Source organism: Colossoma macropomum, unplaced genomic scaffold, assembly GCF_904425465.1.
Source record: "Colossoma macropomum unplaced genomic scaffold, Colossoma_macropomum, whole genome shotgun sequence".
NCBI classification, from domain to species: domain Eukaryota; kingdom Metazoa; phylum Chordata; class Actinopteri; order Characiformes; family Serrasalmidae; genus Colossoma; species Colossoma macropomum.
Window position 1 is genome coordinate 42,297,384 of NW_023494784.1, and position 20,271 is coordinate 42,317,654.

General features: G+C 44.1%; 2 protein-coding genes across 3 annotated transcripts in view; one reads left to right on the forward strand and one right to left on the reverse strand.

Annotated features, from left to right (window-relative positions):
* The window catches only part of kcnh3 (potassium voltage-gated channel, subfamily H (eag-related), member 3), a 245,120-nt gene extending 238,972 nt beyond the window's left edge, over positions 1–6,148 (forward strand). The window contains exons 13-15 of the mRNA XM_036571764.1: positions 2,031–2,131; positions 3,513–3,565; positions 4,931–6,148. Coding sequence (XP_036427657.1) covers positions 2,031–2,131; positions 3,513–3,565; positions 4,931–5,764 — 988 coding nt within the window. The 3' untranslated portion in view covers positions 5,765–6,148. The remainder of the gene's footprint in view (positions 1–2,030; positions 2,132–3,512; positions 3,566–4,930) is intronic.
* Positions 6,149–19,209: 13,061 nt separating this feature from the next.
* armc8 (armadillo repeat containing 8) overlaps positions 19,210–20,271 on the reverse strand; it is a 34,487-nt gene continuing 33,425 nt past the window's right edge. The window contains exon 22 of one of the 2 annotated variants that reach the window (XM_036571775.1): positions 19,210–19,317. In XM_036571775.1, the coding sequence (XP_036427668.1) occupies positions 19,284–19,317 (34 nt within the window). In that variant the 3' untranslated portion in view covers positions 19,210–19,283. The remainder of the gene's footprint in view (positions 19,318–20,271) is intronic. The other variant, XR_005007318.1, reaches the window with a different exon arrangement.

Here is a 20,271-nt window from a genome sequence, read left to right on the forward strand (position 1 = left end):
GCAAGACGACTGAACAAGAGACCAAAGAAACCCACAAATGTGAGAATTTTATCCACTGAAAATTACAATAACCACTGTATTATCTTGGTTTAATGTCGTTTCAGTGTATTATGGTCCTTTTCTTCATAACAAGCATAAAAATCGCTAATAGTATGCTAATGTCTCAGTAGCTAGCTAGATAAATTTCCCGTTCCACCTTAAATAGTCCAGCAGTTCTGACGCCTGAGGCACCAGAATGTAACTGCCGCTCCATTTAAGGTGGAACGGGAAAATTCGAACAAGAAGCTGGTGAATATCTGACTTCAGCTTCACATCACTGAAGAATTAGGGGTGGGTGATAATAAATAATTGCCCCCCTCTTTGAAGGCATATGATGCCCTACATGTAACTAAAGCCCAGCAGTGAGGAGCTGAACTTTACCCTCCTCTGCTGTCACTGCAGACTGGCAGGGTCGCCTACAGAGCAGCGCTAGTAGCTGTTAATGAAGTGATGCTCTTTTTACTTGAGGGTCCAATTTCAGAGGGAAGATTTCAACCACTACCCCTTGTAACTCAGTCCCAAGGGGAAAAGCGACACTCGAAAACAAGAGGTAGGGGTAAAATAAGAAATGGGATTGGGCCTAAACCTCAAACTGTACAACCAATCAGATTAGACTGGTTTTATTGTTATAGTAGATGAAGAGACTACAGCAACATCAGGTCAAATTAGCAATGGGTGAAAAATAGAATTGCAGCTGCTGGTGAAGTTAAAAGTCCCTCGTGTCATTGTGGCTGCAGACTGCCGAACATAGCCTCCTTAAGGGGGGAACACAGTGTTACCTGTCACACAAACACCCACACTGATGACAAAACTACTGCAGGACTGTTTTGGACCTGACATGGTCTGGCAGTTCAACTGTTTACTTACAGAAAAACAGTAATGTTACCGTAAACATCAGCAACATTAATGCAATAAGTAGTGATTTTACACATTTGTCTAAACATTTCCTTTATAATGTTAAATCTCCTTGTTTCTACACTCATTGTCCATTTTATCAGCTCCACTGACCATATAGGAGCACTGTGTGTTCTACAGTTACAGACTGTAGTCCATCTGTTTCTCTGCACCTTGTTCTTCAATGGTCAGGACCCCCACAGAGCAGGTACTATTTGGGTGGTGGATCATTCTCAGCACTGCAGTAACACTGACGTGGTGGTGGTGTGTTAGTGTGTGTTGTGCTGGTCTGAGTGGATCAGACACAACAGTGCTGCTGGAGTTTTTGGACACTGTGTCCACTCACTGTCCACTCTATTAGACACTCCTACCTTGTCCGTCCACCTTGTAGATGTAAAGTCAGAGACGATAGCTCATCTGCTGCTGCACAGTTTGTGTTGGTCATCCTCTAGTCCTTCATCAGTGGTCACAGGACGCTGTTGGCTGGATATTTTTGGAGGACTATTTTCAGTCTTGCTTCTGCTCTTTGGGGGTCCTGTGGGGGTCCTGATCATTGAAGAACAGGGTAACAAAGTACGCAGAGAAACGGATGCACTACAGTCTGTAACTGTAGAACTACAAAGTGCTCCTATATGGTCAGTGGAGCTGATAAAATGGACAGTGAGTGTAGAAACAAGGACGTGTACTTAATGAAGTGGCAAGTCAGTGTAAACACACCACTTACTAGCCTATGTTCCTCTACAGCTCAGTCTTTTTTGGCCCTCTGGTGGCCAACAAGAGAACTGCAGCCAGATTGATTCATAATTTAGTGCCAAGTGTCCAGCTGCCATGACAACCAGGCAGGGGGGGGGAGCACTATTTCCTCCCCTCGATTTCACACCAGGAAAAGCACAGGTTCAGCTCCAGCTCAGCTCAGCTCAGCAGACGGGATTTATATTAGGATTTTATTACATTTACATCTGACATCACCGACACGTTCACACTGAATGGTCAGTGGTTTGCTTTCCAGTGATTAAGGCAGTCATGAGCTCATTTATCTAAATGCTCTCTCGCTCACTCATTTCCTCTCTCTCTTTCTCTCTGTGGCTGTTCCGCAGGTTTGTGGATGGTATCGAGACGGAGAGCAATACTAGCTCTGCACAAAGGTTTGAGTTCAGCTCCACCCTCCCTCACAGTGGCCCTCCATCCCCCAGCCCAGGTACACTTACACTTTACTTTTTAAAGCGATAGTTCAGCCAAAAATCTGATTTACACAGTTAGCCCAAAATGACAGGATCAGCCAAGACATGCTTGGTGTTTCTTTAGTCCTGTATCACATGAGGCTAATGTGGCTAACAAGTAATATACTTATACCCCACCAATTAGCACGTGGCTATCTGTTCACACTTGCCTAAAACTGTTATTACTAATAGAACTGCCTGTTTTTCTCACACTGTAAAATATATTATTCTCTGTAAAGGTATTTTTAGATATATTTAATTTTTAGTATTTAAATTTTTAAGATTTCTTCTAAGCATTTGTTGTTAGCTTCATTAGCCATGTAGCTCTTGTCCAAACTTGTCCTGGCTGATTGACTTCATTTTGGAAAAAATGACATAAATTTGATTTTTGGCTGAACTATCGCTTTAATATGTCTCTCCCATATTCGTATATTCTTCGCCCGTATATTCAAGTGACCCTTGTATGATACTTAACTCTCAAAGGGGCAGTCCAGCCTAAAATTAGCATTTAATATGCTATTTTTTCATGATTTGTAATATTCAGCATCCTTAATCCTCATAAGTTTGATTGGATTCACGTCCTTCATTGTTCTCTCACTGCAATACCCAAAATGCATCACACAAATATGCCATACAACCACTGGTATGTTGTTTTAGCCAGCTAGCGGGAAAAAAAATGTGGTAGCATTTTCTATGAAGCGTAAGATGTTATAAATGCGCTTATAACTCTTGGTAACAATGCTTTATAAACATATTTATAAACTCTAGTAATGCTTCATAAGGCTGTAATAATGAACCTTTTTGTTACTTATTAACACGGAGCAACGCAAGTGTCACTATTGATTATAATGCATTTAAAAAATAAAGCATAATTATAGTTTAATCGTTAACAATCATAAAACCTTTATAAACATTTAAAATGCCATCACTGACTGATGAGCATTTGATGTTAAGCTATTGCTATTCATTGTTATTATTTATAACTATAAAGCCATAAACTTGATGGAAAACAATTTTCGCATAGTAAGAACAACTGCTGTGAACTTTTGTTTGTCCTAATGTTTTCTCTTTTCTTTACCTCACGTGAAGTTAGCTAGCAAACAAGCAACCGGCTAAACACTCAGTGGCCAGCTATACTGACCAAAATCCGCACAAATCCATAAACACGTTTAGAACTGTTAAAGAATATAGGCTTCATAGAAAGTTACCAAAAATTCCAACAGCTCACCTCAATGCAGTTGTCATTTTTCAAAAGCTCCTCCCACCTTCAAGATCCTTTAAATCACACAGCTATTGGGGGGAAAACAAATGACCAGCTGTATTATTTATGCTGATGTCCATGTGTGCGTTTGTGTGCAGTGAGCCCGGAGCAGGTGGAGACCAGGCAGAGCATCAGCAAGCTGAGTGAAGAGGTGAGTGCCTTCAACAAAAAAGAAAAACATGCCATCTGTCCAGCCCACCAACTAGAGTGGAAAACACGCTTCGACGTCCATGCATGAAGCAGCTCCGCGCCGATGAGCGATTAGCATCAAATGAGTAGACCCAGCGTTGAGAGGAAGGCCGTGGCCTGATGTGTGTATTCACAGCGCACCCTGGAACCTTCTGCAGGGACTTTTGTGCTCATATATTTTTAGTGATGACCAGTTACATACATTGTGACCAACATACAGTCCTGCAAATGTCAGAGACCACACAAGCTCTTATTTCATTTCCAGTCAGAACGGGCATTAGGTACAAGTAACAGATCTGGCAGTTGGCGCTTTCCTTCGAGCGTGTTCAGCTGTCCAATGAAGTCGCGTTAGTGGGAGTTCGAAAAGATGTGGTGGCACTTCACGGGTCTTGGAGGAAGCCTGTGCTAGCCTTCGCCCTCTTAGGGTGTTTGGGGGGTCCTAACTAGTGGGTGGAACAGGATACGACTAAATTAGGGAGAAAATTGGGGAAGTTTTTTTTTCCCCGACACTGTCAAATGAATGACTTTAATGACTGGAAATTAAATAATGGGTGGTATCTGAGTTTTGCACAGACATAACATGGTTAATTGTACATGACTGCAAAAATCAGGCAAAAAAAAACTGCATCCTGTTGATCTAGTTTGCCAACACAGAGATTCTTATCTCTCAGTGGTGGTTCTCAATCTGGGCAAATCAAATGCACAATAAGGCTCATTAGAGCATGTATACATCTATATATTAGACCAATGTATAGTGCTTTGGCAGGCCATCACTGAAATTAAGAGCCACGATGCTATGTGGAAGCACATTTAAAAGGAATAATGTCCTGAGATGATGAATTGTCCTTGATGTTTTGATATAAAATTGTTAATTGTTAATGTTTCAAAGTGTACCATTCACTCCACAGTCCATATATGGAAATTAAGCTGTAGTTATAAGGAGTGTTGTTCCTGCAGACACTCTGTAGCAGAGTTATTGGACTGAAAACGAATAAATGTGTGCTGTTCCTGGCTGTCAGGAAGCCAATGGATCACTGCAGCCTTCCAAAGGATTCACACATCCAAGGAGAGGAGAAGTTTATATTTTCCAACATCCCTAAGGATTTTAGTCTGAACTGGACAGTTCGGATTGCTTATGATTGTTTTTGGTGCATAAAAACATAAAAAATTTTAACTGGACTTTAGAGGGCCAAAAATGTAGAACATGGCACCTTCAATAGTGCCCATATAAAAAAATATTAATACCCCAAAAAAAAACAATATAAACTATAAAAATGTATCAAATTTAATTCTGCAGAAAACTTATTTTACTTTATTTTGTTCACAGATGACCAACCTATCACAGCAGGTCTCTCAGCTGAGCCAGGAGCTGCAGGAGATGACCCGCCTTCTGCGGCCTCTCTTCCTGACCGGCTCTCAGCCTCTCCTGACCACCCTCCCCCTCTCGCTGACTCCGCCTCCCAGCAGCACCAGTGGCCCGTCCATCACCTCTCCTGCAGGAGCTCTGCCCCATCCAGTCCCACCCCATCTGGCCTCGCCCTGCTCCCCGCTCAGACTTCCCTGTTCCCTATTGGACAGCTCAGACCTGGGGGGCATGACTGGCCTTCCCAGCTGCCTCATACCCACCAGCCCTCAGAGACCACAAGCCCAACCTCAGATACCAATGGGTGTCAGCTCTAAGAGCTCGTCTCACGCTAGCCTGTCTCAGATGGAGACTGTCCAAAAAGAGCAGCCTAGCAGCCCCCTGGGCTCCTGCAACAGCAACAACAATGGCTTTGGCCAGCAGGTTCCTGACCGGCCACCTCTAGCTTCACGTACCCCTTCCCCTTCTCTCTCATTCTCGCTCTCTCTCTCCTCGTCTCGCTCCCAGTCACCCTCTTTCTCACCCTGCCAGGGACCGCACCCTTCTCGGCCCTCACTGGCCCCACCCCCTTCACAGGAAGTCCCGCCCCCTCTAACCAAATCCCACTGCTCGGCGCCAGCCTCCCTCAGCAGCTCCCCGGGCAGTTCCCTTTGGTTCCAGCAGACGTCGAGCCCCGCCCACCTTGGCCCTGGCTCCACCCAACCTCCGACGGAGCTGGAGATGCAGGAGTGGGATTCCAGTGGACGGAGCTCAGTGGAGCACATCAGCTACATCGATGAGGAGGGACCACCACTGTGAGGAGATGCTGGAGAAGAGGAGGTACCATAAGCAGACGCTGGACTGCAGCACAAGAGAGCCGAGTCAAGGAGAATGAAGAAGAGAGCATGAGGAAGAAAAGCACCACGCAATTAACATGAAACGGGCTGCAGCCTTCAAGGCCGCGGCCTTCGTGAGTGGTCCTGAGGGCATCTCACCATCTTAGCGCACCGAAGAACCTGACACCAGCCAATCCTGACCATATCAGCGCAAAGGGGCACATGCTTCTCTGTGACAGTCAGAAGTTCTCCTCCAGAGGCATTACGAGGAGCTTATAGGAGCTCCAGAACGGCACGGTGCATGGCAACCAAAACTCTAAACCTGACTAAACCCAGCGTTTTACAAGAACTGAACCCAGGAGGGGTTCCAGTGGGTGTCGACGGTTAGTGCATACACTAATCTCGTGACCCTGAATACGGGAGATGCCATGTGGTGTTTGCCATCTACTCTTCAGTACTGCTGAAAAGTTTTTGTTTCATGACGTTGACTCACCATTGAACACGAATGCTCTGATTTTTCCAGTGATTAGGTAGATGAACGAACTTGTTACAACAACATATACACGCCCAAAGATTTGTAGACACTCCTAATTGGTGAATTCAGGTTACACAGTGGCTCCACTGCCAGTGGAATGGGGAGCTCTGGTGCAGCTGTACATGGTCACCATGCATAGATTATATAACGCATTGGGCTACAGAGCTTTGGGATGAGTTGGAGATCCAGAACTGATCATCCAACATCAGTACCTGACCTCACTAATGCTCTTGTGGCCGCCATCAAATCCTCACAGCAGTGTAAAGCCATCCCAGAAGAGTAGAGGCTGATAAAAGGGGACTCCCTGTTAATACCCTTTGAATGAGCAAGTGTCTACAAACTTTTGGACAGTGTTTCTCACAGCTGCTTCTTCCTATAGTTCAGAACAGGTTTTGTCTATGACACCGTATGTTGATTTGGATGACCTCAGCCCAACCTCACATGGTACAGATATGTAAATGACCGTCAACTGAAAGTTTCGTCCACTTTATGTTTCTTTTTTGCAGTATTTTACTTGATTGATTCCAACTCATGGCCCACAGTTAACCTCCATAAGCACATCATGACGATCCTGAGGCTACAGACTGGGATTAAAAGGAGGCTTCAACTTAAATAATGACATCATTCAGAGTGGTTTGTAGTCTAGAGAGACCGATGGTCAGAACTGTTCACAGTGGTGGTGATGGGAACCGGACGTCCACCTCTAAAGGCTTGAAGTTGTTACATGAAATCAGCGGATGAGAAAAATTCCGGGGGGGGGGTGGGGTTCAACTGTAGGGGTTCCATCTGATAAAATTACTAATAACACTTACAATGTCAGGCCTGTTGGTAAAACATTACCATAGCATTAGCAGGACTACAGTCACTAAGTTAGCTTAACAGTTCTCGATCTGGAGATGTAGCAGTTTTTACAATATTTGAATATTTTATGTCACTAAAATATTAAAATAAATATTATAAACTCCAATTTTCAGTTTTATTAATGTCAAACATCTCACTGGTTATCATTCCTGTTTTACGTATTAAAGAGATCTTGTATTGTTAGAGTTCTATACAGTGGGCAGGGCTGCCAGGTCCAGCAAAAAGCCCAAACTTTGCTTAAAAGACAACCAGAACAAGCTGAAAACTTGCATTTTCTTCCACGACTGCATTTTCATACTAGCCCAATTGGTGGGAAAACTGTGAACCTGGCAACCCTCATGTGGGTCAAAACTCTCAATGGCACCACCCATGAAAGGTCCAGTGCTTTAAACCTAATCAGAACTCATTTTTTTTACATGAAGAAATCCGCTAGTGTGGAAGTCTGCGGTGCCTTGCAAAAGTATTCAACCCCCTGAAAGTCATCAGATTCATCTAGATTACAAATCACACGTTTGTTCCCGCTAATAATTTTATTGAAAACCAATATGATAAAGTCAAAAAGTTCAAAAAATGCATAATTTGTCAGCAGATCTTTTTTAAAAAAAGTACAAACTGAAAAATGCTGCTTGCATAAGTATTCAAACCCTTCAGATTAGTACTTGGTAGAACCACATTTTGTGGCAATAACAGCTTTAATTCTGTTGCGGTAGGTTTCTACCAGCTCTGCACCCTGTTTGGGAGAGATTTTCACCCATTCCTCTTGGCAGATCTGCTCCAGGTGGTTCAGGTTGGTTTAATGATACTTGTCAAGTGCAGTTTTAAAAGAGTGCCACAGATTCTCTTGGCCATTGTAGAACGTTCACCTTTTCGTTGTTCAGTCCTGTGTTGCTTTGGCCTTGTGCTCGGGGTCACTGTCCTGCTGAAAGTTGAAGTTTCTCCTAAGCTTTAGTTCTTCAGACTGCAGCAGGCTGTCTTGCACTATCATTTCCAGTGTCGTTTGTAATCCTGACAAACCTGATGACTTTTAAGGGGAGTGAATACTTTTGCAAGGCACTGCATATGCTCCACTGAGAACTAACGTGGCTAAGTAGTGATAAAATCAAGACAGTCGATATGCTACAATGCTAGCTGAGTAAGTTAGGGCCAGCATTTCTCACTGCCCGCTTGCTCGGATATGTCCTCATCCTCCATATGTAGCTTTTCCATTCTTGTCTTTTTGGTGCCACCTCGCTTTGTTGCACTGCAGTTTGTCTCAGATTCACACCGTTGCACTCAATTCAGTACGCAAGTCTCAATTTCCGTTCCACCTTAAATAGTGCAGCAGTTACATGCTAGAGCCTGAATGTAACTGCTAAATAATTTAAGGTGGAATGGGAAATGAGAATAAGCAAGTAACTGTGGCTTCATCTAATCTCTATCCACTGTACAGTTGGGGGCTGCTTAGTTAACCCCTAAATTACTACAGATATATACTCAGCTGTAGCATTTATAGTTTGTATTATTGTTCTTGTTCTTATATGTGACCTCTGGTTCCTATCGCCACCACTGTAAAGAAATCGGTCAGTTTCTCTACAATTTCACATCAAACCACTCTGAATGACCACATCTCAGCGACTGAATTATGAAGATTATGAAGAATTATGAAGATATTTTGGGAAAGATGTGTGGGTAGCTTCCTCATTTGTAAACAATACACACAAACATATATATACACTCATATATACGCACCATGCCGCCTAGCATGCGGTGGCTACGTGGAATAATGGCCAATAGCCTAGCATGGTTCCCTCGTCTAAACAGGTGACCATAACAGGCGTCCTCAAGACAATCACAACCAATAGGGACCCAGAAAAACACTACAGCACGCCAGCTAAGATTCACACCCTGCACCAGCCTGGCATGCCAAACAGTGGGCAGACCAAACATGGCTAAGCAGGATGGCATGCCAAATAATGGGCAGTTGGGAATTAGGCTAAGAAAGGCCGGTGCCATATGGTGGGCAGCCCAAGAAGAGGCCAGGGGGTGGTGGAATAGGTCCCCAGTTGTACACTTTGAAAAAGACAACAAAGACCACATACACACAGCTTTAGCCATCCAGCCATGTGTGCCTTTTCCTATAACCATCACACATCGCCCCTCTTTCGTTTCTACGTTCGATATTTCATCAAGCCTTCATTTCATTTGATCGTGAGCACTGCACTTTTATGACATAGCCATTATTTATTCACCTATTTATTACCTTGTTTATTTATTTATTGCTGAGGAACAGCGTTGAAGTCTCATGAGAAGAAAGCTTGCAGGAAACTTTGTGCCATCTGTCCAAAAAACAAAAAAACAACTACCATCAAACCCAAAGCGAGACCACCGAGAACGGAAACGGCTGCTTCTCTGCAGTAGCTGCTGTGTTCCTGCGGTTCCTGACCCATACAGAAACATCACGATGTCTTATCAGTATGCTGGGGTCCAGACACTTAGCATGGCATCCGTTTTGTCCGTCTGTCTGTCCAATGTAAGTGCGCTTGCTCGCGTAGGGACAGGGCATGTCATTTGCATCAACAGAATGGATTCTATTTTCTTTACCTAGGAACTGTGTGAGGGCGCCCGAACGTGGGCCTATGTGTGACTGATGGGGTGTTAAGACACTTTGTGGGGACGGGGGTGGAGGCAGGGTGAGGGTGGGGTCTGGGGAGGGGAGGGGAGGGGAGGGGGGGTTTCCTGCATGTCCCATCTCTTTGCATGAGGAATGTGCCTGCATATCGAACATGGGTAGGGTGAAAGGGGCGGGGAGTGACTGGAGGCCCAGAGGCGTAACAAAATGTATTTTGTTATCTGTAACGAACTTTAACAGATCCTTACCAGAATAATAAACGATGTTTTCTAAGAACGGCGGGTGCTGGTGTACTTTTTTAGACCATCACTGCAAGGAATGGTTGGGCGACAAATCAAATGTGCACGATTTTTCCGCTCGTCCCATTTATAGTTGGTCAGCCAAGACGTTGGGTGACCAGATTTTGCTTCGTTAGTTAGGCACTGGAGCTATGAGGTTAACGTGGCTAACACTAGAAGTCAATAATCACCCAAATCTTTTCCATAAATACACCTAAAAACCATCTCAAACTGCATCTAAGTCTTCATTGAGGAAATGCAGGCTTGTTGATGTGGTTTAGGACAGTGTGACAAACTGTGAACTATAGAAACTAAAAAAACTTCACCGTGTAGCGTGTTAGACAGTTGGTCCCCCACAGAATCAGACTCTTTTTTGCAGGCACACACCTCACACAGGTATATGGACACTACAGAACACACTCACAATTTCTTTTCGTAAGCAAAGCTTCAGTTTGAAAATTTCAGCACCAAACTGTTGTCTGTTGTCTATAATAGCTGCCTTTTTTAAATCGCTGCTGTTGGAACAAAACCTCGTATCTCCTAAACTTTACAGGAGAAGGAAAAATCCTAGTTTACTTTTAATGTAAGTCAATGGAACCAGAATTTTTACCAAGTCATTTTGGGCCGTTTCTTTTGGTCCATTCATCATGAAATTTACACACAATATAAAGGACAACAGGCCTTTTTCAAATTATGACAAAAAATGAAAAATGAAATTTGTTCCGACAGCAGTGAAAATTTTCCCAATTTTTCTGCCCAATTTAGTCGTATCCATTTCCACCCACAAGTCAGGACTCCTCCAATCACACGATACCACCAGCGCTAGGAGGGTGAAGGCTAACACAGGCTTCCTCTGAGGCCTGTGAATCGCCACCACATCTTTTAGAACTGCCACTAACGCAACGTCATTGATCAGCCGAACGCGCTCGGAGGAAAGCGCCAACCGCCAGATGTTACGTCAGCTAACAGACGCCTGCGCTGACTAGCATCGCGCTGAGTGATGGGGAAGAGGGAGGGCCATCCTACCCACCCAGAGAGTGAGGCCAATTGTGCTTTCTTGGACTTCCGGCCATGGATGGCTGTAACAGCCACACATTTAAAAAAAAAAATGAAAACGAGTTTTGCTTATTTTAATAGCTCACAGTAAGTTCTACAGTGCTTTGAAGCACATCGACAAGTCAGAAGACCAGGATGTGGTTGAGAGACGTTTTGGGGATGTATTTACAGGAAAGATTTGGGTGACTATTGACCTCTAGTGTTTTAGCAACATTAGCCTTGTAGCTCCAGCTCGAAACTAAAGAAGCAAAATTTAGACAGTGAAGGTCTTGGCTGATCGGCTACATCTAGGGAGAGGGGAAAATTGTGCACATTTTTGGTCGGACGATTCCTTTAATATAGCTGATTCATGCTCCGCCCACAAACGTGTTTGTTTTTCTTCGCTACTGTTGCTAAGTTGGACAAACTTGACAAAAATCCCATTCGACCTAATGAGAAACTTTAGCACCCACAGAAGAGCAAAATATGCTGGTGTGAAATGCTAACATTGCTAATAAGAGGAAGGCTAAAGAGGGCAAATAATGGAAGTGAGAGCTTGGAATTTTCCCCATCAACGTGGAAAACACCATCGACTCAATGAAGGGCGTCAACAAGCTAGGCAGCTAGTGTATTTACCTTAAAACCACCTTAAATTCACTACCACCTTAAATTTACCGATACCTCAAATTCAGTGCTACCTTAAATCGACTGCAACCTTAAATTCAGTGCCACCTTAAATTCGCTGCCACCTTAAATTTCCTGATATTTAACATTCATGATGTATTTGCCTTCTCAAAACAGTGAATTTTATAATCAGTTTTATACATTGAACCAATTACTGTGCTGTGTGTTGATTGATCTAAAGTAAATCTCATTTAAAAGTAGAGGAAGTGTTTTTAATTACAATTGAAGCTGTTAGCGACCACGTAAATTTGACGTCATGCACTGAACCCGCCATCCCATCTATCCAAGTAGAAATTCCCAATTAAGGGATGTTTTCTTTGATTTTTCCTAGTTGGAGCTGGAAAATTCCAAGTTTCAGGCGAACGCAGCATTAGATCATGCTAACTGATCCAGTGTTAGCCATGTTATCATTTTTGTGTGTAACGTTTCTTTAACCACCTTTAAAAAAATTGTGCATATCCTTAAACTTGCATAGTTGTGTCCTTGTATATACTGTACAAAAGGTCTTAGATTTACTGAATTTATGTTTTTTTAAATGTTATATTGTGTCATATTTGCTGGCAAAAACACACTTACTGCCAAGAGAAGTTTTAAACTGTTTTCTTGGCTGCACAGTACTGTAAATACACACTAAAACTCCAGGTCACAGTTTGGGGACCAAACAGCCTGCACACTGTAAGCCAACTGGACTGTCTGTGGCACTTACTGCACTGAGAGAGAGCTCAGTGCTATCTAGGTGGTAAAAAAATCCCGAATGTGCGAGACGTCGTCTAACTGCCAGCTGCTCGAGTGTCCTCAACAGGGACCCTTTGGAACAATGCCCATGTGCCAGACTGTTTAAGTGGGCACGCAAGCGAGAAGGCCATACAAGGCCCCCGGAGCTGTAAGACAGTGAAATAGTGTCCATAATTCAGAGAGAGGGATTACTTAGACAACGTCTGGCCTCCAGGCAACGATGCAAAACAAGCAAACATTTGATCGCACAGGCACAACCACTTAGTCTCTTAGACCATGGGGGTGTTTCATAGAGCAGGATTTCAACATAAGCCAAAAGTGTGGAGTGTCCAATACGAGGAAAGGAAGATTTCATTTTCATTTTCATCAGATTTAATACATTTATTATAGATTAAGACTGAGGTGTTCATATCTCACTCTACTCAATGCTTATTGGAAAACCTCCGTTTACATGCTCACTACAAGTAATCCAATCCATAATTACGTGCATGCATAGAGAACCACTTAGTTACATGTTACCATGACAACCAGCATCACGTGAGTCCAGTCAGAGTGAGATGAGCAGCAGTGAGCAGCGCTTGTGTTTTTAACTGCTTTAAAATGATGTCAGACTCAGGAAAACGTCCTTCACATGTCCTTATTAAAGAAGGCCGAGAGGAAGACGTCGTGTTCTGAGACACATAAGCTGGACGTCCGTCCCACCGCCGTCTTTTAAAGATCAGAGCATAACCTTCGTCTCCTCTGCAGACCAGTTTCTGCTCCGCCATGTTGAACGGTATAAACTCTCACTATGACGTGACGAACATGATCAAAACGGACTTAAACTTTCCGATAGGGAATGTAATCAGATACAGGCGTTTACACGGATTATTTACAGGATTACTAACCATAGAAACTGTATTCTGAATGGCCCCAATCGGACTAGACTATCCCAACTGAGGTGTATACAAAGACGTGTTTTATTCCGATTGAGCTATTAGTCAGATTATTAATTGATTATTAGGCTGCATGTAAACGTGGCTAGTGAACCCAAGGAATCCTCCTTTGTGTCCGACTCTGTAGTGTACTTCCTCATTAGCAAACCTCGGTCAGATCAGCTAATAGACCTTTTCATGCTCCACCCTCAAATGTAATCTGTAGCAACTACAAAATCCAGGTTTCACAGGCTTTAGAACGGCAAAGATCCCATTCAGTCTACTAAGAAACTGTAGCACACACTTTTGTCAAAATATGTCAATTTAAAGTGCATCACTAATTCCAAATGATACTATTTTGTGTGTATAGACCACTGTAGTCTGCGTTATGCCCATATTAGGAACTAATAAGCTTGATTTCTCTATGGCCAAAGTGAATGATGTTTTCGAAAAACTGCCTCTATCGCAAGAATGGCCTGGGTTCGATTCCCGGCCGGGCGACCAGGGTCGTTTCTGTGTGGAGTTTGCCTGTTCTCCCCGTGTCTGCGTGGGTTTCCTCCGGGTACTCTGGTTTCCTCCCACAGTCCAAAAACTTGCAGTCAGGCCAATTGGACATGCTGAATTGCCCTTAGGTGTGAGTGTGTGTGTGATTGTATATGTATGTCTGTCTGCCCTGCGATGGACTGGCGACCTGTCCAGGGTGTATCCTGCCTTCCGCCTAATGACAGCTGGGATAGACTCCAGCACCCCACCGCGACCCAGAAGGATAAGCGGTTTAGATGATGTATGTATGTATGTATGTATGCCTCTATCGCATCTTGTGATGAATAAAAGTGTTCAGATTTTTGTCCTGTGTACATTTTTCTACCGAATATTACTGGATCCTGAATTATGAGGTTGTTACAGAGTCAAAATATGATTATACAACAGTCAGTTCCGGCCATGCAAGCTGATTGGTTGAGAAGCGTTCTAACCGTGCTGTTATTTTGCCATAACATCACAGGTTTTTCACAAACACTGCATCGCTCCGCTGAGACGCCGTTGCTAAGCACTTGTGGCTGTAGGAGGCGCTCAAGCCATTTGAACATTTTTACTTCTTACTTTGCCACAAACAGAAAATGGACACTTTTAAGATCACATCTGACCGACAGCCAATTTGGTCAGACTCTGAAGATGAGGCTACACTAAATTCCCAAACTGTCAGTTGGTCTGTTTAAGGAGCTGGAGAAGGAAGTGCCGGCTGTGCAGCGAGTGGGCGGAGCTCGTTACTCTGACGTAGCAACAAGCTGCTCGTTAAGGAACTATAATTTGGTGAAGGAACTGCGAACATTAAAACATATTAAACGCCGCGTTCAGGGCCCAGTTTATTAATTTATTACTTTATTTATTTAACTGTTGTATAAAAGCAGTAGAACACTCGAGGATCATCACGTGATGTTATTTCGCGATAACACACTCCCTCTGGTGTTCTGTTGCTTAAATATTGCATGCAAGCTAAAGCTACTGTGCATCATTTTCATGTCACTAAGCTACATAATAGTAAACCGTGCTGTGACGGCGGTCTGGCATGCTAATTAGCATTAGCTTTCATGTAGCAATATTAGACTCTTTAATGACTTTGTAATTCAGAGGATCCAGTGATATTCCAGAGAATGTTCCTAAGACAAAACATATCCCATTTTTGATTGTCACAGGATGTGAAAGAAGCAATTTTTTAAAAACTCCATTCATTCTTCTCCTAGAGAAATTCCTTTTAGACCTGGAGTTCCTTATATGGGCATAAGAGCATTCCGCCGACTACAGGATAACGACATGACCACAGTGGTCTATGAGGAAGGTCATACTGTTAGCATAGATCAAATGTAGTTTTGTTTTTGCAGTCAAGCTAACGTAAGCATGGCGGTAGTTTCAGCTGCAAATTAGTCTGACATCTATAGCACGTTCAGCTGACATCTATCAGGATTCTGTCATTGGGTTTAATCGATCTGATGGCAAACAAAGTGACCGCTCTGTATGTCGATCATTATTTCAGGGAAAGATGGAGCTACACTGCTGAAAAAAACTGCTTAGACCAGCATGGAATTGTGTTGCTTTAGCTGGTCACCCAGCATTGCACATACTGGTTGACGTGCATACCAGCATCCACAACACAACATGTCGCTGCTGTTGGAACAAAACCTGTGTTCTCCATTGCTGTTCTTCAGTTTTTGACAATTTGAAAATGCCTGTTGCTCTTTACATTGTGTGTAAATTTCATGATGAATGGACCAAAAGAAACGTCCCAAAATGACTTGGAAAAAGACGGGGAGAACATGCAAACTCCGAACACGATGGCCCCTGGTCGCCCGGCCGGGGAATCGAACCCAGAACCCTGCTGTGAGGCGACAGCGCTTCCTTAGACTTGCATTAAATGTAAAGAATGTTTTTTGTTCCAGTGTAATGTCACCATTTTGGAGATAGTTTGGGATATTTTGGTTTTGGTAGTTATCAGCATACCAGCATCCAAAACATCACTGCTGTCGGAGCAAAACCTCGAATCTCCAAAATGGTAACTTTACAGGAGAAGGAAAAAACATACTTTACTTTTAATGTACGTCAATGGAACCAGACGTTTTTCCAAGTCATTTTGGGCTGTTTCTGTTTGTCCATTTACTATGAAATTTACATACAATGTAAAGAACAACAGGCCGTTTCAAACTATGTGAAAAACTAAAAAATGACAAAAACGGAGATACGAAGTTTTGTTCCAGCAGCAGCGATATGCTGGTGTTTCCAGCAGGGAACTGAAGTGACAGTGCATGTTGTCCGTCATGGACCACTTTGGTTCCTGGGAGTTAATTTCTGTTGTTCTAAAACTCGCCTGCTCCGACACGTCATACCAAATCCTTGATTTGTGGTGGGTTAGTTGGCTTGTCAAAAGGCCCTTTCCTGGCATGAGATTACCACAGTGGCCATTTTGTGGCGCAGCATGTTAAACTGGAAACTCGACCTCATGCCGTCCCTCTAAACTACAGTTCCTCATTAGGTTGAACGGCTTTTTTGCCAAAATTCTGTAAAGCCTGTCCAACTTGGCAACATCAGCCATGAAAGACTTTGTGGGTCTCTGCAGCTCCTGTGGTTTCTTCGCCGTTCTCCAGCACGCCAGACTGGTCTCGTTAAGCTCTGCCAAACAAACATGACGACCATATTGCAGGCCCCAGTCGACTGCACTCGAGGGCGGCGCCACTCGCTCAGGCTTGATTTCCACTTTGCGCTGGATCAGAAGCCACAGCACAGAAGATCTGAAGGCACTTTAAAACCAATTCTGAATGATTTTATTCAGTTTCAGATATTCAGTGAATGAAACATGCAGCTGTTTAGCATTGTTAGCTTGCAAAGAGGTCTTTGCTCCACTTAAATGCTTGTTCATCATTTGTAAGAGTGAAAGAATTTTAATACAGTATTGAAAAATTGTGGAAATGAATGTGTAAAACTCGCTGCAGTTTCTCGAGCGTCTCTCGCTTACAGTCCTTTGTGGAAACCAGTCAGCAGACCTTTAAAGTCTTTTTTCATTCTGCGTCACACCCAATCAAGGAGCTCCGACGCCAAGAGGTTCGTCTTAAGATGAGAACGTCGATTAAGATGAGAACAAGACGAGAGAGAGAGAGAGAGAGAGAGAGAGAGAGAGAGAGAGAGAGAGAGAGAGAGAAGAGAATGAAAGGGGAGAAAAGGAGAAAGAGAAAAATGAGAATGAGATGAGAAAGATGAGAACAAGAGAGACAGGGTGTAAGAGAGGGAGAAAGAAGTGTATGAGATGAGAGAGAGAAAGAAAGACGAGAATGAGGTGAGAGAAAAGGAGAGAGGAAGAAAGACGCGAATGAGGTGAGAGAAAAGGAGAGAGGAAGAAAGACGAGAATGAGGTGAGAGAAAAGGAGAGAGGAAGAAAGGTGAGAATGAGGTGAGAGAAAAGGAGAGAGGAAGAAAGACGAGAATGAGGTGAGGGAAAAGGAGAGAGGAAGAAAGACGAGAATGAGGTGAGAGAAAAGGAAAGAGGAAGAAAGACGCGAATGAGGTGAGAGAAAAGGAGAGAGGAAGAAAGACGAGAATGAGGTGAGAGAAAAGGAGAGAGGAAGAAAGACGAGAATGAGGCGAGGGAAAAGGAGAAGGAGAGAGAAAGATGAGAATGGGACAAGAGAGAGGGTGAAAGAGAAGGAGAAAGAGAGAAAGAGATGAGAATGAGATGAGAGGGAGTGAAACAGGGAGATGAGGCAGGTGAAGAGAGAAAAAAAACAGAGCAAGAGAGCGGAAGAGATGAGAGGGAGGCGGGGAAAAAGACAGAGAGAAAGCGAGAGAGAGAAAACAAAAACAGTGAGAAAAAGATGACAGATGGTGAAAGAGGCAGAGAGGGCGTTAAAAAAGCAGAGAGAAAGATGAGTGAGTGAGTGAGTGAGGAGTGAGAGAGAGAGAGAGAGAGAGGAAAAACAAAGAAGGTGAGGAAGATCCCTTTACATAGTTTAAAGGGCCATATCATGAAAAACTGAATTTTCCTCGTTTTTCTAAAGTAGAGAGTGATGTAGTACATAAAACACCATTAAAAGCCTCAGAAACGAATCGGTCACTCTGCAGACAGGACAAAAGACACAACACAGTGGCTCCATGGCAGAAGTCTGCATATATTTCAATAGAAACATTCATTCTAAAGCTCCAAAAGAGGGACTGAGTGCTGGAGGTCAGGGGTTGTGAGGAGGCCGATTCTGGTCCATGGAAAAGAAAAGACAGAACAACAAAGAGTGGCAAAAACAAACAGCTCTTCACCGTCCACAGGGGGCTGGACTGTCTGTGGACTCCCACCACGGAGTCTGAGGGGCGACGTTTACAGACCTCCATTAGAAGTAACAGTGAAATATAAAGTGAAATACAGTGAAAAACAAAAAGCTAATTAAGGGTCAAAAACCTGTTCAATTGAATTAACACACGATTAATATATGAACTCGTACGAAAATTCAAAAATCAATGATTTCGTTAGGAGATTCCATAATATCTTCAACTCATTTTTAATTTAGTGGCATGATTTTTCTTTTCTGTATTGTTTTTAATGGCCGTTCCGCCCCCCCATGCAAAAAGTAGTCCTCACGGCTCCGTCTTCCACCAGGCGTCTCCTCGCCCCCTCCAAATAACCTTCATCATTTAGAGGAAAGCACACAGGGAAAAGAAAATCTGAGGGAAAATTATAAATCGAGAAAAATATATTTATATATTTATATATATTTATATATATATTTACGAGGTATGTATCCACAAAAAAGCAGTCTTTTTTTTTTTTTAAACTTTGTCTCCTCCTAACAAAGCCCCTCTTAAAACAACATTAATAATTAATAAGATAATAATATAATAATATCAATAACGAGTCAGCAAACTGAAACAAGGAGGCGACGCTCCTTTTGACCCTGCCCTTAGTCTGTTTAGCTTAGCAGTCTCGAGACCCTTCGGTCTCCTCTCGACGTAGTCCAAAGCACCAAAGCTTCCAAACCACCAGGTGGCACTGCAGCACAAGCAGAAGAGTCTTTTTCTTTAACAGATCACATCAAGTCCAAAAAAAAGGGAAAAAAGAAAACAAAAACAAAAAGCAAAATCATCTTCTACAAGTTCAGCACAAAAAGTAGAAGCCAACATGTCTGAAAGCCCAAACCGTTGTGTGGTGTTGCCCCTGGCAACCGTGTCTCTGGGTTACGGGGTTAATCCGAGGAGTCAAAAGGTGTCTTGTGCAACGAAACCAGCCAAAAACTCCAAACGACCCCAACCAAAACAACCAGGGAGGCCCGACTTCTCAGCTACTGTTGAGTCAGGAGGTTTCCTGCCTTCATCACTCAGCGTCACGCCAAATACTGCTGCATCGCTGTCTTCGCCCTGAGAGAGAGAGAGAGAGAGAGAGAGAGAGAGAGAGAGAGAGAGAGAGAGAGAAAAGTAGGGAGGAGAGGGGCGGGGGGGGGGCATGTGAGAAAGAGAAAGAAAGAACAGAAAAAGAATGAGTAGAGAGAAAGAGAGGGAGGGAGAGAAAGGGAGAGAGAGGGTGAGGGAGGGAGGGAAGTACAGAGATGGAGGGAGAAATGGAGGGAGGGAGGGAGGGAAGGAGGGAAGTACAGAGAAGGAGGGAAGTACAGAGATGGAGGGAGGGAGGGAAGGAGGGAAGTACAGAGATGGAAGGAGAGGGAGGGAGGGAGAGAGAGGGAGGGAGGGAGCAAGGGAATAGGGAGGGAGGGAGGAAGGGAGAGGGAGGGAGGGAGAGGGAGGGAGGGAGGGAGTAGAGAGGGAGGAAGGGAGGGAGGGAAGTAGAGCGGGAGGAGAGGGAGGGAAGTAGAGAGAGAGGGAGGGAGGGAGGGAAGTAGAGAAGGAGAGAGGGAGGGAGCGAGAGAGGGACGTAGAGGGAAGGTAGGAAGTAGAGGGAAGGAGAGAGCGAGGGAAGGAGAGAGCGAGGGAGAGAGGGAGGGAAGGAAGGAGAGCGAGGGAGGGAGGGAAGGAGAGCGAGGGAGGGAGGGAGGGAAGGAAGGAGAGAGCGAGGGAGGGAAGGAGAGAGCGAGGGAGGGAGGGAGGGAGGGAAGGAGAGAGCGAGGGAGGGAGGGAAGGGAGAGTGAGGGGGGAGGGAGGAGAGAGCGAGGGAGAGAGCGAGGGAGAGAGCGAGGGAGGGAGGGAGAGAGCGAGGGAGAGAGCGAGGGAGGAGGGAGGGAGAGAGCGAGGGAGGGAGAGAGCGAGGGAGAGAGCGAGGGAGGGAGGGAGGGAGGGGGAGAGAGCGAGGGAGGGAGGGAGGGAGGGGAGAAAGAGTGAGAGGTGTAATAGAGAGAAAGTGAGATTATGTTCTTGTAT